At 39.5% G+C, this 26,273-nt stretch overlaps 1 protein-coding gene across 1 annotated transcript in view; it reads left to right on the top strand.

The window, feature by feature from the left end:
* The first annotated feature begins 535 nt into the window (after positions 1 to 535).
* Positions 536 to 26,273, top strand: part of POLD3 (DNA polymerase delta 3, accessory subunit) — a 39,849-nt gene continuing 14,111 nt past the window's right edge. The window contains exons 1-8 of the mRNA XM_060105016.1: positions 536 to 712; positions 2,082 to 2,137; positions 10,400 to 10,502; positions 14,670 to 14,709; positions 16,240 to 16,372; positions 21,191 to 21,455; positions 22,769 to 22,841; positions 25,706 to 25,871. Coding sequence (XP_059960999.1) covers positions 653 to 712; positions 2,082 to 2,137; positions 10,400 to 10,502; positions 14,670 to 14,709; positions 16,240 to 16,372; positions 21,191 to 21,455; positions 22,769 to 22,841; positions 25,706 to 25,871 — 896 coding nt within the window. The 5' untranslated portion in view covers positions 536 to 652. The remainder of the gene's footprint in view (positions 713 to 2,081; positions 2,138 to 10,399; positions 10,503 to 14,669; positions 14,710 to 16,239; positions 16,373 to 21,190; positions 21,456 to 22,768; positions 22,842 to 25,705; positions 25,872 to 26,273) is intronic.

Below are 26,273 nucleotides of genomic sequence, written 5' to 3'. Positions count from 1 at the left end.
TCGGTCTCATCCCTCCTCATCGTCCTTTTCTCCCGGCATTCCAACCATAATGAAAACTATTCTCTTCCCAGCAAATACTCCCCCTCTCTCATCCTCTCTGGAAAACATTCCCTGATTTCTCAATTCTGAGAGATTATAACAGGCAGTACTTTATCCCAGCTGGCAGGACTTTACTAAAATACTTGTTTATTTCTGTCTTTATTGTTCACTGCTATGTCCCAGTGCCTAAGAAGTGCCTGGAATAGACTGGGTACTTAATAAATATTTGTTGAATAAATGTATGAAAAGGTAAGGATTATTTTATCAATTTAGAGTTGGAAAGACTGTGGTTCCTAGAGGTGAGGTATTTTGCCCTGGGTCAGTCACTAAGAGGCAGAGCTGGGATTTGAAACTAGGGCTCTACACTCAGCCCCTGCAGAGCACGCCTGCGCTGCTAGGACCTCACTTCCGTCCGCTCCTATTAGCTCCGCTTCGTTCAGCCTGCGCTGTCTCCGAGACTAGTTTGACCCATGGGCGGCCGCCGTAGCGCGTCGCCTCCGTTGCTGTGGGAAACGACCCGGGACCTGCGAGGGAGGAAAAACGTTTCCCGCCGGCGGGAGCTGCAGTTGTAGTGGCCAGGGGAGCTCGGAGGCGAAGGCCCGGCGCAGGCACCATGGCGGACCAGTTTTATCTGGAAAATATAGACGAGTTCGTCACGGACCAGAACAAGATCGTGAGGAGCTAGGATTTGGGGAATGCGGGCGTGCGACTGGGGCCCTGGGCCCAGCGAGGGTGGCGGGGGCCTTGATGCCTCTGCGTGTGCCGCGTGGGGACTGGCCCAGGGGAGACGGTCCCCACACCTGGTGCCCCAGGGCGAGCGAGGACTCGCCGGGGAGGACCTGTGGCTCGCGCGCAAATCCGCGTCCTTCGGGTGGGCGTGCTGGGTTCTGTGCACAGGCCCGGGGCCCCGGAAGTCGGGGACGGGGGTGGTGGGGGGGAGGAACATTGGTTGATAATGTTTCTAAGGCGTCTCTACACCTGTCTGACGACGTGGTTGGCGTTTGAAGTCTCAAGTTTACAGTTGAGGAAATTGTGTTTTGACCGGGTTAAGTGACATGTTGTTTAACCTTCCGGCCGTCAGTTGGTTTCCTCCTCCTGGAAGTTTGGTATTGATACAGGCTTGGCCTGCCTCACAGGGTTGGAGTAAAGATCAAGTGGATATGAGAGTGCGTCGCAAATCGTGATGACTGAGTGCCTACTGTGAGCTTTGGATGCACATTATTGCGTTTAGTCTCTACAGTGACCCACCTAGGGGTCGGTGGCAGTATCCCTAGAAAAGGCAGTTGAAGCAGAGGGACCAAATAAGTTATTTGTGGTTAGTAAGGGATAATCAGTTTTCCAGCCTAGGTCTGTCTCTTTTGCTAGTGCTTTCCTCTACATCACACTGCCTTTGCCTAACCTATATAAGTCTTCTAATGATTGGAAACTCAGCGTTTAGAGTTGGAAGACTTTGAGAGGAGGGTGACAGGTTATTAGGAAGTGGCAAATGACAGGAGAGTTCAACGAGGGATGGAAGAAGGTCAGAGCTTGATGCCAGTAGTTCCCAGTCTAACCTCTTGATACAGTATTCAACAACTTCACTCATTCCCTGACCCCTGCGCCACCTGTGCCCTTTAATGTTTGTATGGCTGCAACTTTGCTCAGAAGTTTCTGAGTTATACACTCCAAAGTAACCTAGCTTCTGGGTGAGTTTGAGGATAGTTTTTGGTGGTGGCCCCAAAAAAGGACAGAATGTGAAAAAAAAAAAAAAAGGCCTTAGTAAAACTAGGAGTGTGAGAAAAATGAGATTTTTTTCTATGTATATTCAGCCTTTCTTTTTAGATTCTTGCATTAATCTGTGATACAAACTTCTTAGTACTTGTAAGATAAATATCTGAGTCCTGCCTGCCTAGGTGGATGGTTCTTGGCAAAACTGGGGTGGCATCTAATGTAATTTGTAAGGCTTAATCATCTAAGAGTAAGAATCTTTAGGAGTCCTTGCGACTGACCTGCACTCTGGAGTCATCTAATAAAACATTAAAAAAAACTCCTTCTTCTTGCAGGTGACATACAAATGGCTGAGCTATACACTAGGAGTTCATGTTAATCAGGCCAAACAGTAAGTACAATTTATTACTAATTTTAATCTGATTGGAATTTTTGGTTTTATTTGTTTGTTTTCTTTTGCTCTGTTAGCTTTACAGATAGTCTCTAGGTTAGAACCCACACCCCACCCACCCTGAGGGGGAATGGGAAAGAATACCTTTTACTACCTTTAATGCTTTTGTCTATTATTTAGGAGATAGGTGGACTTGTATACAAATGTGTGGTGATATGTTTACTAGATTTATTTGTAGCCTTGCCCTCTGGTTAACATCACTTTGTTATTTCTGATTTATTAAATGGGCTAGCCAATTCTGTTTACATCTCAGATTTATATGTCTGCTATCTTAAACATCTTCATTACATTTTCACATGTGCTCCTTAGGCCCATCTCTGGGTGTTATTGAAATAACTTCCATAATGAGGTCAACAGGTGTTTGACACAGGCTGTGTAACAATATAAGACAGGGTAGAACTATTTAAGTGAAACTAAAAAGGGAGTGTTCAGGATGACACAGAGCATTGCCCTTCTTGAATTTTGCCCTGTCACCTTTCCTTGCTGAAACTTGTAGTCCAACTTGGGGCCAAAATGGAAGGCACAGGCTTTTGAATTAACTTCGGAATTTCTTCACCTGAAAATGTGCAGGTGTTGTCTATGTCCAATGGGTAGGAATTGGTGAACAGGCTGAGAGCACATATATTGAGTTAAATACTCATTTTGTTTGCTTTATTCCTAAAGGTGGTTTGGTTTTTCCCTATTCCTTGAGTCATAGTAACATTCTGTGAGTCTTAAAAAAAATCCCTGATCTCTAGAATGGGTTGATTTGGGTTGCTGTTTGGCAGATCTAGGAGTTTAATTTTGACTCTGATGTTTATGCCTTCAAGACCTGAAACTCTTGGCCAAGGGATGGGTTCGGACTGATTTTGACTATTTGAGATTGCCATTGCTGAGACCAGTCCTGGCCCAAACCTAACAGGTTTAGGTAACTTTAGGATTAGACACCCATAAGAGTAATTATTTGTTATGGTTATAGATGTTTAAATATGAAATGAGGTAACTGTTACTATATAAGCCTATTGAGATTAAAGATGCATATTGAGGACTGGAGATGAAATAAAGTTGCCTGCAATTGTACTGTAGCTATAATTTTTATGGAATTATTTCCTATAATTTTTATGGAATTAATACACTGTCTAGCCCCTGCCTGTCTACCAGTTTCATCCCATACCACTCTCTACGTCACTTATACTCTAGCCATATTTGCCTTTCTGTTCCTCAGATGTGCCAAGCCCATTCTCACTCAAGGAAATTTGTACCATTCCCTCTGCCTGGAATGCTCTTCTCACAGCTGTCCTCATTGTTCAGGTTTCAGCTCAAATTTCACACATTACTTCATATAGCAACTTCCCTAATGCTCTATTTCACGTGTCCCTACTCCTCTCTCTCTGACATGCATCCTGTTACTTTCTTTCATAATTATTATTTTTTTAAAAACAGCTTTATTTACATATATTTCATATACCATACAATTCACCCATTTAAAATGTACAATTCAGTTATTTTTAATATATTTACAGAGTTGTGCAGTTAGCACTATAATTAATTTCAGAACATTTTAATCACCCCTCAAAAGAAACCCTGTATCCATTAGTAGTCCCTCATCACTCTTCTCCCCCCACCCCCCAAGCACTAGGCAACCACTAATACACTCTCCATCTATAGATTTGCCTATCCTGGACATTTCATATAAATGGAATCATAAGTAATTATTAATACTTATTAATACTTAAAATTACTTACTAATAATAAGTAATCTTGTGTGTCTGGTTTCCTTCACTGAGCATAATATTTTCAAGGTTTGTCCATGTTGTAGCATGTATCAGTAGTTCATTCCTTTTTATGGTTGAATAATATTCCATTATATAGTATATTAGTTCTCTAGGGCTGCCATAACAGAATACTACAAACTGGGTGGCTTAAAACAACAGAAATTTATTGTGTCAGTTCTGGAGGCTAGAAGTCTAAAATTAAGATGTTGGCAGGGCCATGCTCCTTCTGAAACCTGTAGAGAAAAATTCCTCTTTGATTCTTCCTAGCTTCTGGTGGTTTGCTAGCAATGTTTGGCATTCTTTGGCTTGTAGCTGCATAACCCCAGTATCTGCCTTCATAGCACATGGCATTCTCCTTGTGTGTCTGTATCTTCACATAGACATCTTATAAGGATACCAGTCAGGCTAGACTGGGAGACAGATGAGACACCAGGCTTGGTGGCTCCTGTTTGGAAGGCCTAACCCTTAGAGGGCTCATCCTGGCTCCCTCTAGCCAATGCCAGCAGAGCAGAGTTCAAGGCACAGGAGCCTTAGGATTACAAACACTGGCTTTGGAGGCCATGCATCCAGAATCAGAATCCACTCATTTAGCTGAGTTACCCACTTGAGTCACCGCTCTTAGGTTCTGAGCTTCTGTCTCTGTTTGAAAAATGGGAATAATAAAAAAACATGTAGCTTCTAAGGTCAGGGTGCAGATTGAATTTTATGGAAAGTACTTAATATGTGCTCAATAAAAAGCAGTTGATATCATTAAAAAAAAAAACAAGGATACCAGTCATAGTAGATGAGGAGTCCACTCTACTCCAGTATGACTTCATGTTAACTTATTACATCTGCAAAGACCCTATTTCCAAATAAGGTCATACTCTGAAGTACTGGTGGTTAGGACTTCAACATATCTTTTTGGGGGGGACACAATTCAACCTATAACATGGATATATAGCATTTCGTTTATCCATTCATCAGCTGATGGACATTTAGGTTGCTTCCACATTTGGCGTGTTATGAATAATGCTACTATGAACATTTGTGTACAAGTTTTTGTGTGGACATGTGTTTTCAGTTCTCTTAGTATACACCTAAGATTGGAATTTCTGGGTCATATGTAACATTTTGAGGAGCTGAGGAACTATTTTTCAAAGTGGCTACACTATTTTACAATCCCACCACCAAGGTATGAGGGTTCTGATTTCTCAGCATTCTTGTCAACTCTTTCTGTTATCTGTCTTTTTAAATTTTAGCCATGTTGGTGGGTGTGAAGCAGTATCATTATGGTTTTGATTTGCATTTTTGTAATGGCTACTGACACTGATCATCTTTTCATGTGCTTATTAGTCATTTGTGTATCTTCTTTGGAGAAATACCTATTCAGATCCTTTGCCCATTTTTTCCATTGTGTTTGTCTTTCTATTATTGAGTTGTAAGAGTTCATTATATATTCTAGAGACAAGTCCCTGATCAGATAATGATTTCTTTGCACTTTCTTGATGGTGCTCTTTGAAGCGCAAGAGTTCTTATTATTGATGATGGAGTCCAGTTTTTTTTTCTTTTGTTACCTTTGCTTTTTATATAGTATCTAAGAAGGCTTTGCCTAACCCAAGTAAATCATGAAGATGTACTTCTGTGTCTTCTTCTGAGAGTTCTGTAGTTTTAGCTCTTAAATCAATAATTATCACTTTATTTAACATTTCTACGTATCTTGTGTTTGTTATACTAAAAATGCTTCGGTCCTCACAATAAGAATACACTGTGTTGGTTCAAGCTTATTTATAAGTGAAGCCCTAAAATGTGTATAGGCTTACCTCAGTTTGTTGTGCTTCACTTTACTGCACTTTGCAGATACTGCATTTTTTTGTTTGTTTTTGTTTTTACAAATTGAAGGTTTGTGGCAACCCTGTGTTGACAAAGTCTGGGTGCCAGTTTTTCAATAGCATTTGCTTATTTGTTGTCTCTGTGTCACATTTTGGTAATTCTCATCATGTTTCAAACCCTCCACCAACAAAAAGATTATGACTTGCTGAAGGCTCAGATGATAGTTAGCATTTTTGAGCAATAAATTATTTACTATTTTTAAATTTATTTTATTTATTTATTTTTGGCTGCATTGGGTCTTCATTGCTGCACGTGGGCTTTCTCTAGCTGTTGCGAGCGGGGACTGCTCTTCGTTGCGGTGCGCAGGCTTCTCATTGTGGTGGCTTCTCTTGTTGCTGAGCATGGGCTGTAGGTGTGCAGGCTTCAGTAGTTGTGGCTCGTTGGCTTTAGAGCGCAGGCTCAGTAGTTGTGGCGCACGAGCTTAGTTGCTCCGTGGCATGTGGGATCTTCCCGGACCGGGGCTTGAACCCATGTCCCCTGCATTGGCAGGTGGATTCTTAACCACTGCGCCACCAGGGAGGTACCTATCAACCATTTTTAACGGATGAGAAAACTGAGGCTTAGAGTGTCCTGTCACCCTTTTTTCTTTTAACTATAGTGAGAGCATTTAAAGTTTCACTGTTGGCACTGAGGGCAGTGACTGGGCATGGTTGTTACTATTTGCTTGGATGCAATAAAGAAATATTTTTTCAGTTTTTAGCATTATTTTAGGCTCTGTCATAAAACAGCAAACTTGACAGACAAGACCCTTCCCATCATTGACTGAAACAAGATAATTTCAGGTTATAAAAATGCTGTGAAGGAATTAGATTAGGGAAGACAATATAGGTATACACTGTATTCATCCTATGGGAAAATTATGAGTGGAACTGATCAGGAGGGATGAGAAGATGCGAAGGTATAGTTAATCATGTGTGTAGGAAGTGCATCTTGTCAGAAGTCATATGCATTGTTACTCATATTTAAGAATACTTTGCATGTTTTGTTGGTAAGGTGTTTGGCATAATCAAATTAGATAAACATGTCTTAGAGATTCAAGAGGTATGCAGAAAATTTTTAAGCGTTTGTGCAGTTTTGACCATCTTGTTAATATAAAAGAGAACTGGGCCTGATTTAGGGGAGATAAGTGCACAGAGGACAATGACTATGATGATACAAGCAAGACTGAATTGTTGATAAAAGACAGCGTGTTTCACCAGCAAGCTCAAAGCATCTTGGGCAGGCTTCCCTGGTGGCGCAGTGGTTGGGAGTTCACCCGCTGATGCAGGGGACACGGGTTCGTGCCCCGGTCTGGGAAGATCCCACATGCCGCGGAGCGGCTGGGCCCGTGAGCCATGGCCACTGAGCCTGTGCGTCTGGAGCCTGTGCTCCGCAACAGGAGAGGCCGCAACAGTGAGAGGCTGCATACCGCAAAAAAAAAAAAGCATCTTGGTCATGGTCCCTTCCTACCATTTCTTCTGCTAGCATGGTCCTAACTAGCATAAATAGACCAAAATGTTCATGACTCTGTCTTCCTCATCTTTCCTAACATAATTGCTGCATGGAAGGACACACTAAAGAGAACAAGATAGAGGAATCAACAAAAATGTTGCTTTTTTTCCTCAAGATGTGTATAGTCTAGTGGGGATGTCAGATACATAAACTAAGTAATTGGAATACGGTGTGGTAACTATAATAACAGATATGGGATAGGTCCTCTTAGAACTTAGACGGCAAGGGTGCCCTGCTGGCCTAGTGGTGTTAGGGAAGGCTTCACATAGGAGGTGATAACTGAGCTGCTATCTTGATGAGGAATTAGGTGGATGAGGTCTGAGAAGAGCATTCTAGGCAGAAGGAGGGGCGTACAGAAGAGCCAGGGGAGCTGCAGAATGTTCCATAAGGCTGAAAATTGTGTGCGTGTGGGAGAATGGTGAGAGATACAGGGGTCGGAACAAGAAAGGTCTTACATGTCACTGATAGACCTGTGGAGTTGCTCCTTAGGGGATGGGGTGCTACTGAAAACTTTTGAACAAGGAATAATACTTCAGCTAAGAATAATCAGCTACTTTTTAACAGCACTTAATGACTTACAGGTATCTCAGATTTAACATGCCCCCAAACTTAACTCCTCATTTCTCCCACATCGCCTCCTTCTCCTGCTTTTCTCTATCTCAGTGAATGACAGCTTTGTTCTTTGAGTTACTTAATCAGTCATCCTTGATTTCTTTTTCTCTCATACCCCACAGTCAGTCCGTCAGCAAATCCTGTTGTTTCTCCCTTTAAGGTGTCCCCAGAATTCATCCACTGATTACTGGCTCCATTGCTACCACTGTAGTCTGAGCCACCATCGTCTCTAGCCTAGATGATTGCAATAGCCTTGTAAGTGGTCTTCCTTGCCCCTTAACAGTATATTCTCCACACAGCAGTCAGGAATCCTCCTAAAAGGTGAGATCATGTTGTTTCTGCTCTAAACCATCTGAGAACTTCCTTCCTACATAGAGCCACAAGGCCCTACATGTCTGGTGCTTGGCTCTCTTGTTCCCTTCTTCCTTATTCAGCACACTCACCTCTTTTCCGTTCCTTGCACCTTGCTTACATTCTTGCCTCAGAACCTTTGGATTTGCTGTACTTTCTGCCTGGAACATTCTTCCTTGAGATATTCACATTGGCGGCTCTGTAACTTCCTGCAGGGAAGGAGTCCTTCCCTAATCATCTTATATAAAATAGCAAAACTTCTCAGGCACTCTCTATTCTCCTAATCTTTTTCTCCCCCCATAGATTTACTACCATCTGACATATATTTACTTGCTTGTTTATTGTATCTCTCTTTTCTGCAGTGCAAACTCTGAATGGGTAGAAACTTTGATTGCTTTGTTCTCTGCTCTATCCCCAAGGCATAGAGCATGAAGTAGCCACTTATTAAGGTTTTGCTGACCGAATGACTTAATTTGCATTTTTAAAACTTCACCTTGGCAGCCTTGTGGATAATGAATGGGAAGGTGGTGTGAGGAAGGCATTGACACTTGGAATTGAAATAGTCCAGTCAAGAGATTTGGAGGGCATGGAGTCAAGAATTACTTGGGATGGAAAACTGACAAGATTTGGCAACTCACTGGACTGGGAAAAGTGAGGGATAACGACTCCCAGATTTCTGGCTTAGGTGGTTTGAGCAGATGATGTTGTTGTTGGGAATAAATGAAACCATGGGAATGAATGAAATGGATCAAGGAGAAGATTTAGTAAGGTGACCAATCATCCTGGTGTGCCCTGGACTGTTGGTTTTAGAACTAAAAGTCCATGTCAGGAAACCCCTCAGATCCAGGCAAACCCAGATCATTGGTTACTCTAATATATATAGAGAAAAGATAGCTGAAGACAGCCCCAGCAGTACAGAAAAGGAGTAGGTAGTCAAGTCTGTGCAGGAAATGGATCAGAGGCAGTTAGAGAGGTGGCAGGAAACTCAGTGAGGCATTGGATCAAGGAAGCTAAGAGAGTAGTCAACAGTGTAGGTTGAGTTTCCCTTATTCTTGCCAGAAGTATGACATGTCATAGAGGCTCGGTAAATGTTTCTTGAAATAAACGACACAAGTGATGTCTCTTGGTTGATGTTTTTGTTAAACTGTAAGTTATTGAGGGGGATCAGCTTCTGATACTAAGTGGATCATAAGGATAAGAATGAATTTAGGGAATGTTATAAATGCAACGTTATTTCTATATTGAGTGTTTGGCAGTCTCAGGTTAATGAATACTGGACAGTGAGTAAGCTGTTACATTTGCAGTTTTGAAACAGCATTGATTCTGAATGATCATAAAATTGGAACTTCAGAGCTATACGCTTACGATCATCTACATAATGGTTCTTAATGTTCTGGAGTAATCCTTTTGCAAATCTGTTGAAAACCTTGAACCATCTCCACCCTCTCCCCTCTTTCCCTGCAAAAAAAACACCTACATTTTGCTTACAGTTTTGAGGGATGGAGGCTTATGTTCTTTTTTTTTCTTTCTATCTTTTTTCTTTTTTTTTTGGCCGTGCCGCAAGGCATGTGGGACCTTAGTTCCCCGACCAGGGATTGAACCTGCACCCCCTGCATTGGAAGCACGAAGTCTTAACTGCTGGACCACCATGGAAGTCTGGGATGGAGGGTTATGGATGGCCACAGGAATCCCAGATTAACCGAGAATTGCCAATCTTGTACAGCCCTCCCAAATTATACCTCAGGATAGAAAGAGGCCTAGAAAAACTAATTAATTTATCCAGGATCAAATGGCTAGATAGTGACTGAACTTATCCTTGATTGATTATTCTGTCCATTATATGTCTTTGCCTCTTTTAGTGCAGGCTCAGTCCCACTTGACCAATTATTAGATTTCTTTTATTTCAGTTGCTTGGTCACTGTGCCAGCTCAATACAAGTTGACCCCAACCCCTATGTTCCATTCATCTTTTTTTAACTCTCTGTCCGTGGACAGAGCAAAAATATTCTGCAGAATATTTGATGGACTGTCAGATTTAATATATCTAACTTTTAAGTCATGAATTAAGAGTTGATGAGGTAAACTTTTACTAATGACTTACTTGTGCCTTTTGTTTGTAACAGGATGCTGTATGATTATGTTGAAAGGAAGCGAAAGGAAAATTCAGGAGCCCAACTGCATGTCACTTATTTAGTGTCTGGCAATCTCATTCAGAATGGACATTCCGTAAGTTCTCAGAATCTTATTATGAGTTTAAAGGTGTTTGAGCTATAAATAGTGTTATATAACACAACACAGGGCAAAACCAACAAGATTCAGTATTATGGAAATTTTAAAAAGCTACTTGAAGATGGTGATTATTTTGGATTTTTAGACTAAACCTAAAACTCTTGAGGAGTTTGGGTAATATCTCGGCTGTGATACAGAGACTGTCATTATTGTGCAATTTTCCTAGGCAACAAGACATTCGGAACTGCTTCTCTTATTCCTCTTTCTTCCATTTGAAGGTATATTGGGGACAATGGTGGTTAATTTTCAGCCCATTCAAATGTCAAGCCACAAACTCTGGTGTTCAGCAAGTACAATTTTTTTTTTTTAAGTGAACTTGATTTTAATCTGAGCTTTCGTCCCAGAAGCTCTGCTGAGATAACTCCATGCCTTCTCCCGTACTAGACTGATCCTTGGAACTTTGATAATTCCTCCTCTTTTGCTTCCTCCCCAAATGAGGCACACCTCCTCTGTTCTTACTTCCCAAACCTCTTACCTGAAGGTTCTTTTGCTCCCATAGCCACCAGCCCTAGAGAATTTAGCCCAAGGATCAAGACTCCTTCTCAGAGATCCACTGATACATGTTTTCCTCTTCCCTTTTGACTTTCCCTAAGATTCATAAATTCAGAAGCCAGATTTATCAAAATACTGACTGGATTTGTCTTGTATCAATAGAGTCCCAAGCATGTGAGATTCAAAACTGGAATGGTGATTTAGTAATTTACAAGGAGAAACAAAACTGCTAGGGGTATCAGATCCTTATATTCTCTGACTACCATATTCTGTTCTTGTTGGTAAGCTGTTTGGCAAGCCAGATGTTAAGATATTTGCAAGTGTAGATGGAATCAGATGTCATTATATATCTGAAACCAGGTTAAGCACACCTGATTCATTTGCTCTCAGAAATAAACCTGACCAGAATCCTCTCCCTGTATGGCCCTTGAATGGATTCTGCCAAAGTTTGCATCTGAATGTCTTCTTTTGTTTCCAGGGTTAATCAGCTCCCTCTGTCTCTTTCTTGAGTTTAGTCAAAGCCTTCCATTTAGTCATAGTCAATTCTTTACCTGGGAATCACTGTGTACCTTTAAAGCAGTGGTTTCTGTTCTTTTTTTGGTCACTGATTCCTTGAGAATCTGAAAGAAAAATGCATATGTTGACATATTCATGAAATTTTCAGTGTTCACAGATCTTTTGAACAAGGGTCCAAGGTTAAGAATTTATGTTTTAAGATAAAGTTGTATATTTTTATTTTAACTCATATGACAGAGGTTCTTAATTTCAGATTCTTGCATGGTCTTTAGGGTTCAAGGAATTCTTGGGTGAACCCTTGAAAATACATTCAAATTGTGTTCCTCAGTGCATGTTTTTGAGACCATTTTTCAAAAAGATGTGTAACCCAAGATCAATTAAAAACTTCTGTGCTGTGGTTTGCTTGTATAAAGCCTTCTGTTTCTAAGTTTAAGAGAGCATTTAAATTCTGCCCAGCTTTTTTTTTTTTTTTTTTTTGCCTACCTTTTTTTAAAGCAGCAGAACACTTTATCAAATGAAATCTTGGAATCCTAAAATATAAAATATATTAAGAGTAGGGTTCCTGTGGTTGAAGTGGTTGTGAGAATTTTAGAGCCCTGCCCTGTGGAACCCTGTAGAATTAATTACTGACCAAGTGTGGATGCTTATCCATGCTTTTTTCTTTTAAGAGAGCCAGGCTAGAAAAGGCAGATTATTAAGCATAATATCAGGTTTTGTTCTTATTCTTTCTCATTTCTTTTTTAAGTTTTTTTTTTTTTGCGGTACTTGGGCCTCTCACTGTTGTGGCCTCTCCCGTTGCGGAGCACAGGCTGGGACGCACAGGCTCAGTGGCCATGGCTCACGGGCCCAGCCGCTCTGTGGCATGTGGGATCTTCCCGGACCGGGGTACAAACCCGTGTCCCCTGCATCGGCAGGAGGACTCTCAACCACTGAGCCACGAGGGAAGCCCAATTTAAGTGTTTCTAGAAAGAAAAAAAGATACATAGGCTTTGTATGGGTTTTTAAACATACGAATAATTTCTATTTTTCCAACGATCATTATTGTAAAAAATGCTTGATAATACATAGAAAGTAAAAGCCTCCTTCTAATCTCATCTTGGAGAGTCTTCCAGAGAATTTTTGAAAATTTCAAGGAAATGTTTGGTTGATTCTTTTAGAGGTTATTAGCTTGATCCATTCTTTATTAGGTCCCCCATTAGCTCTTCATCTAATGATTTTAGCTGAGATTGATTTTTATCATTGCCTAGATCATTAATTCACTAGGAGTTACAAAATAGTGATGTTCTAATTCTGTCATTGCTTCTGGATTTATTGGCTGGAATGTTTCTATAAAGAAGACCTTTCTCTCATCAACTAGCTATGTTTTCCCTTTTTCTTTAACTGATAAAAAGCTCAAGGGGCTTGCCCCCAGCCAGGCTCTGGGTTTATGGATGCTGAACTCAACTCCTGTGTCCCCCTTAATAGGATCCCCCTGAACCATAGCTCTACTCTGGTCTACGTTATTTTAGCACTGGCGTTTCCACTGCGTTGTTTTTATGTATTTCTAATATCCCCTAAGGCAGTGTTTAGTCACACTGAACTGTCTGGGCTGCGATATTTTCTCCTGAGGGTACCAATTATTGTTTTTAGGGCTCCTATTACATAGGTTTGAGTGATTAGTTCCTAATGCTCTTTTTCTCATAAGCTCTGTAATTTTTATTGTACAATTTTGCAGAACATGACATTTTCAAGAATGCTTTTTTTAAGAGAAAATGCATTATGAAGACACGCCAAATGCCCAGTTCAAATTTACAATTACATTTTTTAAAAACTTACTTGATTTTATATTGTTCTTTTTTCTTATGTTGTGAATTTTGGTTGTTCCTAACATTAAAATAAATATTTATTTGCTTTAGCCAAATATATGAGATTTAGAAAAGCAGACCCAACAATTTACTAACCATATGATGACTGAAAACAGTTTAAGGTTTCTAAGTTATCCCGAGCATCACTCTGTTGCAGTTATAGAAATGTTTCTTGTTCCTTATTACAGCCACATGATCCTACATTGATAGATATACCTTAGTTTATTCAGCAGTCCCTTATTAATAGTTATTTGAGTTATTTACAATCTTTGGCTATCACATATAGTGCTGCAGTGAATAGCTCACTGTATGTGTTTTGTATATTTTTGCCAGTGTGTTTTAGGGTTACATTCCTAGAAGTAGGATATATATATAAGCTTTGTTGGGTATTGCCAAATACCTCTCCATTTTTCATTCCTACCAGCAATGTAGGAGAGCATCTGTTTCTACACAGCACATGTAGTCCTGTTTCAGGGTCATCTGCATTTCTCTTCTGTGAACTGTTTCTTCATACCTCTTGCCGATTTTCAAAAGGATAGTTAGTCTTTATTTTCTCTATTTTAGAAGCTGTATATTAACCCTTTGTGATGTAAGTTGCAGATATTTTCCCCACTTTACCATTTGTCTTTTTATATTGCTTAAAGTTTTTTTTTTCATCATCCAAAAATGATTTTTTAGCTTTTATGGATTATTTCAGTTACTTCTGGATTTTGAATTATAGTCAAGAAACTTTTCCTCATTCTCAGGTTATATTAGTTTATAGAAGAATTCACCCATATTTTCTTCCTGTGCATATTTTATATATATATATATATATATATATATATATATATATATATATGTTTCATTCTTTACATTTAGATCTCTGATCCATTTAGAATTTATTTTTTTTGTATGGTGTGAGAGATCCAGTTTTTATCTGGTTCCATATGATTATACAGTAATTCTCATTACATTACTTAGTAAAAAGTCCTCTTTTCCTCACACTAGTTTGAGCTGCTGTGTTTTTTTGAGTTTTGGGGGTTTTTTTGGTACTGATATCTACACTCTCTCACTTTCCTTAACCTGATTGAGAAGTTTCAAAGTAAGCAAGTTAAAAATGAGTCTGACTTTATTAAACTGTAACATACATTTTCAGGGGTACCTAATGTTGCTGATTTCATATCCAAGTGCAAATGAATTTTTGGCAAGGAAACGTTAAAATTGCAAGTTGTACTACTTTAAATACCAATGAAGTGTTATTTTGTTACAGTGCCACAAGGTTGCAGTAGTGAGAGAAGATAAATTGGAAGGTAAGTATTATAGCGATTTAGCAAGTTTTTCCTCTTTTTAAAAAAAAAAAATTATTTATTTATTTTTGGCTGTGTTGGGTCTTAGTTTCTGTGCATGGGCTTTCTCTAATTGCGGCGAGCGGGGGCCACTCTTCATCGCGGTGCGTGGGCCTCTCACTGTCGCGGCCTCTCTTGTTGTGGAGCACAAGCTCCAGAAGCGCAGGCTCAGTAGTTGTGGCTCACGGGCCTAGTTGCTCTGCGGCATGTGGGATTTCCCAGACCAGGGCTCGAACCCGTGTCCCCTGCATTGGCAGGCAGATTCTCAACCACTGCGCCACCAGGGAAGCCCAAGTTTCTTCTCTTATGGCATCAGTGTCATTAACATCTCATATATGTTTAGCTGTTTTACTGGAGAGCCATGTATTCTTTTTATTAGTAATTTCTGAAACATGTTAAAATCTGATACTACACTAATTTCCCATTTTTAAGGCCAATGGCTGCTGACATTTATAAAGCGCTTTTATCACGGGATTTCAAAACTGTGACAGACATGTAAAAAACTGTTATGAATACCATATGGAACACCTCATCAACTGTCAAAACACAATGGTCTCTAAATATTGTGTTGTATTCCATAACAGTTTTTTTAGGAAGAAAATTAAAGAATGCTTTTCTGAAGTCAGAAGAACTTAGTATAACTTCTAAATTAAATTCGTCTACCCATTTCAAAACTATTAATGCTACTGTTCTATTTTTTAATACCCAGTTCAAAGGAATTTTTTAATAGTCAGCCACATGATCTTGGATTATGTTTCAAGACAAAACCTGCACTGTTGTACTTTGTATATAAAGATGCCTACCAGTGGAGTTGTTTTCTTATAAATTAACTTTGAGGTATTCAGAATGGTGGAAATGTCCAATATTTTCTTTCTGAATTCCCACAGTGGTAGATTTATTCATTCAGTAGATACATAGTGAGTATCTACTCTGTGTCAAGCTCTGTGCTAGGCACTAGAGACTTGGAACAAGTTAGGCATGGTCCCTTCCTTCATGGAACCTAAAATTTGTTCTTGTGATGTTCTTTTCTGTATTTCCTCTGCAGACTCATCTGGTTAGTAGTATTTTTGTTATATAGAGTTTCTTTTTGTAAACTAAAATTGAATTATATAAGCGAGACTTCTCAGAAATTACTTATTCCTCAGTTGCTATGTTTATATGCTAGAGTATAAGATTCTTCCCTGACTGGGGAGAAAAAAAACCCACATAGTAGTATCATCAATTATTCATTAATATTTACTGAGTGTCCACTGGATGAGTGATACCTTCACAGTACTGTACTTAAAACTGACTCACCACCACCTACCTTTCGTAATGTCCTTGTCACAGACAGAAGAGTTGATATCATACTGTGTATAAGACTGTTTGGCCTTTTAGAGCTTTTTGGACCACCATAGATTACAAATGGTTTTAATGCAGAAGGGTTTCTTGTTAAACTCCCCACATGCTATGAAGTTTGTGTATTAACAGACTGCTTTTCCTGTTGACTTGTAGCAGTGAAGTCCAAGCTAGCTGTGACTGCCAGTGTACATGTGTACAGCATCCAGAAAGCCATGCTAAAGGACAGTGGGCCTCTGTTCAATACCGACTATGACATCCTTAAAAGCAACTTGCAGAACTGCAGCAAGTGAGCTCCTTAATGTTTCTTGTGGGCTTCTTTACGAATTGATTTTGTAAGATGTTTACACAGTGGCTGCCTCTTAAGAGTGAATGCCAAGTCTAGTAAAACCCCATTTATCTTGCAGTAAGACACATGCCTGGTTTTATTAGTACATCATAAGGTGAAAAATAGCAGCCACAACCCATACTGAAAACCTCAGTAGACTCCCCATAAATCTATTTCTCATGTATTTATCCTGTCACTACTACCAGAAATGTTGTTTGTTGGGCCCCCTCATTAATCTTTTACCCCAGTCTCTGCTTGTCTAAATCCTACCCATCTGTCAAGAGCCAGTTCAAATGTTATCCTTCAAAAAACGATTCCTAATTTAATATTCCTCTACCTTCCATCCAAAATCAGTTGATCTTCCACAGCCAGGATCAGATCTTGTTCATCTTTTGTATCTTTCACAGCACAGGGAGGAGGTGGACTATAATGCACATATGTTTTGGAAATTGATGGTCATGGGCTTGATTTTTGGCTTTGTTGCTCATGGCCCAGTAGCTTTGGACAAGTTACTTAAACTCTTTTGAGCTTTGGTCAAATGCCTACTTTGTATCGAAGGTTCAGGCCAGATCCCCAGACATATAGTGAACACCTACTACTTTGATAGGTACTAAGCAGGATAATTTGAATTAATCCAACAAAGATCTGATGAGTACGTGTGACATGCCACATACTATAGAGTGAATATGGCCCAGTACCTGCTTATGGAACTGATGATCCTATGGGAGGCAATTACAGTATAGTGTGACAGTGCCACAATATGAATAAGAGTGTGGGAGGATGTTGGGGGACATTCATCCCCCCTTTTTGGTTGGGGTGGAGTGAGGAGGTAAGACAGAGGTGGCTTCTTGAAGGGTACGGCATTGAAGTTGAGGCCTGAAGGCCTAGTAGAAGTAGCCAGTCAGAGGAAAGTGGGAGAGTAAGGACAAGGCTGAGAGAACACGTGGTGCTTGTGCAGAACCACAGTAGTTTTCTATGGCTGGAAATTAGAGTGAGAGGCAGAAAATAATGATGCAAGGAATCAGACTCTATGCTTGACTACTAGGATAAAGAGTTTAGGCTTTATTCCAAGGGCACAGGTGAGCCACTGAAGATTTTGAAGCAGATGATTGAAATGATCAGAATTGCATCATAAAAATATCACTCTGACTGTGATGGTGAAAATGGATCTGAAGGGAATAATCTGAAGGCAAGTCATCAGGAAGGAGAAATGTTGCAGTGATTCAGGGTGGAGATGACAGTTATCTGAAGTATAGTAGTGGTGTTGGAAATGGAGAGGTACAGAGGTTAAAGGGTCATACCATCAAAACCTGGATGGTGTGGTCGTGGTTAGGGACCAGGAGAGTGTGTGTGGTGGGGATGGGGGTGGAGTTCATGGTGTTAAGGATGATGGCCGTGTTTCTGGCTTGAATTGCTGGATGGATAATGGTACCATCACTAAGGAGAGGAATATATGAGGAGGAGCAGGCTTTGGGAGAAGGGAAAAATGATGAATTGGCTTTGGACATGTTGAGTTTTAGTACTCTGTGGGGAGTCCAAGTGGATGTGTCCTTTGCAATACATAGGGGAGTCTAGAGCTAAGGAGAGAAATCTGAGGGTAAAGATAGAGATTTTGGAATCAGAGAAAATAGATAATTAATTGGGCTACAGCAGTAGATACAGTCATGCAGAGAGAATGCATAGACTGAAAGAAGGGCAGAAGGTTATTAAACTCCAGCCACAATTACTAGCTGTGTAACCCCTTGGGCAAATTATTTAACCTCTCTGCTTGAGTTTCCTCATCAGTGAAATGAAACTAATAAAATTAGTATCAGCCTCAGGGTTGTAGAGGATTAAATGAGTTAATATATGTAAAACACTTAGAACAGTGCTTGGCACACAGTAAGCACTATTTAAGTGACAGCTGTTTTTTAAGGGGTGGGCAGAAAAGAGAGACCTAAGAGGGAGCAGCCAGAGATAAGAGGAAAATCATGAGAGTGTCTGGAGTTCTAAAAACTAAGAAGAGAGTTTCAAGAAGGAGGGACTGGTTGACAATATCAAACCTTGCTGAGAGGCTGAGTAAAACAGGAACTGAAAAGTGATGGCCTTGGTAAGAGCAGTTTCAGTGGAGCAACCAGCTTCTGGTCAGCTGGGTAGATCGGGATATAAAGAAGTGAGACAGCAGATAGGGACAACTTTCCAGGAAATTTGACAGTAAGATGAAGGAGAAAGAGAGGTAACCTGCTACAGAGGAACTGAGGCTCAGGGAGGATATATATACATTTTTAAAGTTGAGAACGCCTTGAACTTGTATTATTAGGAAAGAGCTATAAAAAGGAGAAATGGTTGAAGATACTGGGGGGGATGGGATAACTGATAACGTTGGGTCCTTGAGAAATAGGTATAGGATTGCCAAAAACAATTTCTGTAAGTTCCATGAGCATAGGGATCATGTCTATTTTGTTAACCACTGTATACCCAAAATGGTGCCTGGCAAATGGTAAGCATTCAGTAACTAATTGTTGAGTGAATTAATGCTAGACATTGGTTCTTTTTTTTTCTTCAGTTCAAAACCTTGAGTATAATAGGCATACAAATATTTATTAGATAAATGATGAATATACAGCTAAAGAGTAATTTATGTCTGGTATCTTTTTTTTTTTTTTTTTTTTTTTTGCGGTATGCGGGCCTCTCACTGTTGTGGCCTCCCCCATTGCGGAGCACAGGCTCCGGACGCGCAGGCTCCGGACGCGCAGGCTCAGCGGCCATGGCTCACGGGCCCAGCCGCTCCGCGGCATATGGGATCCTCCCAGACCGGGGCACGAACCTGTATCCCCTGCATCGGCAGGCAGACTCTCAACCACTTGCGCCACCAGGGAGGCCCTATGTCTGGTATCTTTTAGGGAAGGATTATAAGAAAACATTAACACCCAGATATGTTTATGTAAGTTGTATTATTAGGTTTCAAAAATAATCTGTATTAAAATCTAGTGGTATGTCAAGCTCTAAAAATCAATTCTGTTGTATCTAGTAAGTAGTAAGCAAACAAGAATAAAAGTGACTCAGAAGTCCAAAATGAAATTTGCATAGGGACCGCTAAAATAAACATGACAAGTAGAAATGTGATAGTAGGAAGCACTTTAATGAAACTTTACTTAAATACTTAAAGTATCCTCGGTAGAAATGAGAGGAATTTATCTCCAGTAAAGAAGTTTGTATTTGGTCCTGAGAATCATGGGCCAACTGAGATCTGACACATTGTTTCATGTGTTTTAAGAAGTGTTGTGACAGGAAGAAAGTTGAAATTTTAGATTGAGCAGATTCTTCTCTGTTCGGACATGTTCCCAGCCTAACCTGGTCTCTTCCTCATTGCCAATTCCTGGTCCTGACCCTAAGGTGTGGAATGTAGACCGAATGGAGAAAGAGTTGTCTCGGGGCCAACTTTAGATGTTGACAATGAAATAAAACATTGCTCTCTTTCCCTGTACATGGAAGCACTGCAGGGCCAGAGAGGAAGAGTGGTGAGTGAAAGGAAATGATTTCCGTCTGTTCTTAACTCTGATGCACAAAATATTTGTGTTAATGTGGGGTTTTCTATGTGGACTGTAATAAATCAATGGAAGGTTTTTGGAGCTGTGGACTCTAGCTCAGGGCTGTTCACCCTAAAGTTACTTCAGAAATTAAGTGATATTATCCGGGATTTTTTATCTTAGGCCAGTTAATCTCAGAGTTGTGCCTAGTTGATCTGTAAGATAATTGCTATCACCACATAGTTTCTTAACCTCCATCTTCTCCCACCCCAAGTTGAGATGATACACTAAAGAAAGGAGAGAAGCCAGAAGCCTCACTTTCAGTGACTTAAATAATCTTTCTTTCAACCTGTATTTCTCTGTGCCAGGTCTTGTACTGGGTGCCTGAAATACAAAAGGTGAATAATATACTTACCTTCAAGGAGCTCTTACCTACCCTCAATAAGCAAAAGACTGAGGGAAATAAAATATTCTTCTTTGTTAGGAAATGTTGGAAAACTTTGCTTTAAGTACAACTGTTTGACAAGGCTGGATCAGTTCCCCATTCACAATGTAGGACATTACATTATGGATTTTTGTGAAACAGGCACATCTACAATGATTAGAGAAGAAGAGATGAATGTTCCCTTTAATACATCATGCAAATTGTTCCAAATTTCTTCACTTGGCTATGGGCATACTTGTCTGGTGCTCTTAGTTGGGATTATTATAAATTATTAAATAAGTGACTTTAAAGGACCACAGGTTATAGAAGCCAGTGGCTCTGTTCCCAGCTTATTCCATGTTTTAAAGCATGATCCATTCTGACCAGGAGAGTTGCCAGGAAATTTGTTAATATTTAAAGCTCTTAATTTTGATTCAGTCAGTATTTATGGAATTGCTAGCCCTATATGTTGAAGGTCTTTAAAAACAAGAGATAACCATTTGGTTTACCAAAGATGGTGAAATTACTAATGTTTTATTATTGTTTGGTGTATTCTTACTATTTTGAATGAGGATGCTTTTTTCAAAAAAGCAAGAATACCCATATGGCTTGGTAGAAGACACCTTCCAATCTTAGTTTTATTACTAACGAGATGTATAATCTAGGACTTCACTCACTCCTCTCCAGTACTTGTTGCACAAACTAATTTCTAAAATCCATTCTAGTTCTAAAATTTTCTAATTTTATAGTATTAGGGTTAGAAAGTATTGTGGGGAAGAAGCAAGAGATTAAAAATAAGGTTTGATGTTGACATCAATTAATTTAATGTAACATTTCTGTCCTCAGGTTTAGTGCCATCCAGTGTGCAGCTGCCATCGCTAGAGCTCCTGCTGAATCCTCATCTTCTGAAAAGTTTGAGCAGTCAGATCTTCCGGTATCACCTGAGACACAAGCCAGTAATGAGTTGACCACCAATGGTCATGGCCCACCTATCCCCAAACGGAGTTCCCAGCAGCCCAAAGGAATCATGGGCATGTTTGCTTCTAAAGCTGCTTCTAAAGCCCAAGATGCCAACAAGGAAACCAAAACAGAGGCTAAAGAAGTAACGAATGTAAGTCTTCTTTAAAAATATGCTTTTAGGGCCTCCCTGGTGGCGCAAGTGGTTAAGAGTCCGTCTGCCGATGCAGGGGATGCGGGTTCGTGCCCCGGTCTGGGAGGATCCCATGTGCCGTGGAGCGGCTGGGCCCGTGAGCCATGGCCGCTGGGCCTGCGCATCCGGAGCCTGTGCTCCGCAACGGGAGAGGCCACAGCAGTGAGAGGCCCGCATACTGCAAAAAAAAAAAAAAAAAAAAAATGCTTTTATAGCTCAGAATGGGTAACTAGAAAAGCATTTAATAATTCCAGTGGTAGTAGTTTAATTATTTAAGGTTCTGATATTTAGTTCTGTTTTTTCTGCTTTAGTGTAAATCCTTTAATTCTTGATATTCTCACCTGAAGTAGTCCTTTTTCTTTCGATAATGCTTCTCACCAAGCCTCAGATTCTCCTGTAAAATGTAATGCCTGCCCTGTACACATCACAAGATTATTGTGAGACCCAGTTGAAATAATGCAAAGAATTGTATATTAGCAGTATGTTATTTGGGAACATCTATATTTTGGGCTTTGCCAGTGTATTTAACATTCTCATTCTATTTAATGAATTTTTCTTGTTTTTTTCTTTCATCCCTTTCCTTAGTTTTTTATTGTTCAGTCATCTGAACTAACTTAAGTGAGTTGACTTAAGAAAAGTCTCATAAGATACTATTAAAAATAATCTAGAAAAGCGTAATTATTGCCATTATTATTATTACCATTATTGTCATTTTAAAGCTTCCACTTTGGGAAAGGAGAGGAGAGGGAGAGGGAAAGCACTGACAATTATAGGACTCCTACTGAGTGCCAATAGTTTGGTCTTTGCTTAAATCCTCTTATCGCTTCTGTGAGGGAGATATTATCATCTTGTTAAGTAATTTGGATGTCATATTGCTATCACGTGGTGGAACCAGCATTCAGTTCTGCTTAGGATGATTACAAATGTAAAGTTTTGGAGGTTTTTCCCCATTTTGTACCATGTTGCCTCTGATGTGTTTTAATTCTGTCAAACTAAGTAGTTTCTAAATGTACTCTAAAAAAGTTTAGACATATTCATGGGTAATAATTTTATAAAAACCGGGGGAAACTAAGCTTTGGCAATTAACACCAAATACTATCTGGTCTGGATTTGTTCTTATATCTAGTGCCTACACGTTTTGGCCTGATAATATAGAGACTGTATGATCATGAGAGTGTGCTCTGCTATTGAAGAGATTTTTTGACTGCTACTTGAAGAACGGCCTAAACACTAGAAAAAAAAATCATGTGTGTTTTCTTTTTCTATGCTTTTAGGCATCTTCGGTAGGCAACAAGGCACCAGGGAAAGGGAATGCGATAAGCAATTTTTTTGGAAAAGCTGCTATGAGTAAGCATGTTCTTACCTTCCTTTGACTAATATATGAATGTTAATATAATAACATTATATCTGAGGTGAAAGCCGCCTTGTCCAGTTTTTACCCATCTAACACACTACCATGTGGCATTCCCACATCCTAACATAAACTTGTAGTATACAGACCTATATGTTGATGAATATAACCAACTGGAACGGTAGATTTTATGGGTGAGCTGGGTTCAGTCGAGATATCCTGGAGGGTAGTTTACTTATTTCTATTTTTACTTCCTGCCTTGAAAAGAGAATTAAATATTTGTTTCATAGTGTTCTTGAAAATGGGTGTTTAAAATAAAAGGGAAGGGCCTCCCTGGTGGCGCAGTGGTTGAGAGTCCGCCTGCTGATGCAGGGGACACGGGTTCGTTCCCCGGTCCGGGAAGATCCCACATGCCGCAGAGCGGCTGGGCCCGTGAGCCATGGCCGCTGAGCCTGCGCGTCCGGAGCCTGTGCTCCGCAACGGGAGAGGCCACAACAGTGAGAGGCCCTCGTAACGCAGAAAAAAAAAATAAAATAAAATAAAATAAAAGGGAAGTTTATTTATAATGGCCATTTATAAATATTTACTTTTTGAGAAAGCAAGTCTCCTTTATTTAAAAAAATATATTTAGATGAGGATTTTTTCATATAGAAAGAACCAATAACCACATATTTTTGTACTTCTCATATCAAGTACACATCCCTTGGGGGGGTGTGGCCAGAATACCAGGAAGAATGCAGGAGTTGCAGGATAATTATGGCACACTTCTTGGAGCATAGCACTTTACAAAGATTTTGTGGGAAGCAGTTTTGTTACATGCCTATGCAAGCAAAATTAGTCAGAAATCTGCTTTTCTGTGATGGTCAAAATGGTAGTTAGGGGACAGATTGGGGTAATAGTTTTTTTATTTGCCATAAAAGCTATCAGAGAACATTTTTATGTTCTGAAACAATATTGAAAATTTGCTACTCTCAGGTTATTGGGAGGCATGATTGTGTTACTGCAGGCACAGTGCATAAGGAGGGCTCCCTACTTCTGTGAAAATATGTCATGCTAATGTCACTGGCCTGCACGGCTGGTGCTAGTCCATTATACCCAATCAGATTGTGTGGTTTCTTGGCAACTTTGATGAGGCCCACATCTTTATTTGTTGTTGTTGTTTTTAATATGTTTGTAACCTTAAAAGCCAGTGAATTTTAAAATTACTATTATTTCTAAAATACATAAAACATGACTGCAAGTTGTAAAAGTCAAACAGAAGTATACATTTATTTATTCATGTATTTATTTAGCAAATATTTATTGAGCACCTACTACATGCTTGGCACTATTATGCACTAGTGATACAATGCAGAAAATGTCCTCATGGCCCTTATATTCTACTGGAATAGAAAGACAAATACAGAAAAAATAAAATACTTAATGATTATAATAGCTAGGCAGAGAGTAACAGGATATTATGATAGAATGTAATAGAGGGAGGGGGGAAACCTGGATAAAATAAAGGAATGAAATATTCACTTAATTAAAAGAATGGCTTACAAAGCTGATTTATTTAACAGATGTTTTTTTCAAGGCTTAATGTTTAGAGTAAAATTATGAATGTTTTTATTGTATTTGACACATGACAAGATCAGTGCAATGAAAATGAAGCTTGAGAGCTGGATGAAGAGTTGATTGTTGGTATTTGAACCATTTAAAACTTGATGCCAGACAATAACAAGTGTTAGCAAGAATGTGGAGAAATTGAACCCTCATACATTGCTGTAGGGAATGTAAAATGATGTGCTCACTTTGAAAACAGTGTGGCAGTGCTTCAAAAAATTAAACATATTTACCCAGCACTTCCACTCCTAGGTATCTCCTCAAGTGAATTAAAACTGTGTGTCCACACAAAAACTTGTACAAATGTTCATAGCAGCATTATTCATAATAACCAAAAAGGTCTATCATGTGATGAATGGTTAAATGATATGTGATATATCCATATGATGGAATATTTTTCAGCCATGAAAAGGAATGAAATACTGATACATGCTACAACATGGATGAACCTTGAAATGTTATGCAAAATAAATGAAGCCAAACACAGAAGGCCACATGTTACATGATTCCATTTACACAAAGTGTTCAGAATAGGCAAATCTATAGAGACAGAAAGTATATTAGTGGTTGTTAAGGAATGGGTTGGAGAGTGATGGCTAATGGGTACAGGGTTTCTTTTAGGGGTGATGAAATGTTCTAAAATTGGATGGTGGTGTTGTTGCAATTAAAAACCACGGAATTGTACACTTGAAAAGGGTAAATTTTATGATATGAATTCTGTTTCAGTAACAAAAACCTTAATGCTTTATATATTTCAAAAAATTACAGCATTGGTGACAAAATTAAAAAGTCATCATCTGTTATTCTTTGCTTAAAAAGGTGTTTCATATTTTTTTGCGTATACAAAGGAGACGCTTTTCTGTTTTCAGAATTCATAAGCTGCATACTCTTGGGAAACATCTTTTAATCCCTCTGACTCTTAATTTCCTCATCTAACAAATGAGAATGTTGGTACTTCATAAAGTTGTATTCATTTTTTTCCTAAGTGCTACGTTTACTATCATTTGGCTTGGGGGCTGTGATATAATGAGGGATTAGCAGCAGGCAGAAATGAAAACAGTTATAGCTAGAGTGGTAGTTGGAATGGAGAAATGTTCTCTGACTAGACCATGAGCTCTGTTAGGACAGGGACTGTTTTTTATCCCTTTAGCCCCTGTTCCTAATATATTACCTGGCACTTAGTAAACTGTCAAAGGAATGATAGATTAATATTGCACGATGGGGTTATATGTCGTCTGCTATACTTTATTTACAGATAAAATTAAAGTCAATTTGGATTCAGAACAAGCAGTGAAAGAAGAAAAAAAAGTGGAGCAACCTCCACTGTCTGTCACTGAACCAAAGCTGGCAGCCCCTGTGGGCCTGAAGAAATCTAGCAAAAAAGCAGAGCCTGTTAAGATGCAGCAAAAGGAAAAAAAAAGGTAGGAAAATTTTGTTACTTGTGGGGGAAGAGTGTCTCTGCTGGGGGTGAGAGGGTCTTTTTGGGCTTATTGACAAGCAGGCAGTTTTCAGCTGAGCACTAAATCCTACTAGGGATAGCCTTAGGGATACAGCTGTATAACCAAAATGAAGAGAGAAGCTCCATAGCTTGTCTAGTGAAGCAGAACTTGAATCAGCCAGTTCAGATGATTTAGAGCCCAAGGCCAGTTTTTTGGGCCCCATTGATTTAAATTGATTGTCTTCTCCTTTACTTCATTTTATATTTGTGGACATGGCATAAGTGTGCCTGATTGTATGTCTCTGTGTCTGTTTTTCACCTCAGATTGCCAAATGAGGGGTTACTGTTTCCAGTGAAATTTAAGAGAAAAAGTTTTGTTTTCTTT

The sequence above is a fragment of the Mesoplodon densirostris genome, chromosome 7 (genome assembly GCF_025265405.1).
Source record: "Mesoplodon densirostris isolate mMesDen1 chromosome 7, mMesDen1 primary haplotype, whole genome shotgun sequence".
Lineage (NCBI taxonomy): Eukaryota > Metazoa > Chordata > Mammalia > Artiodactyla > Ziphiidae > Mesoplodon > Mesoplodon densirostris.
This window is presented reverse-complemented; position numbering and strand designations above follow the sequence as displayed.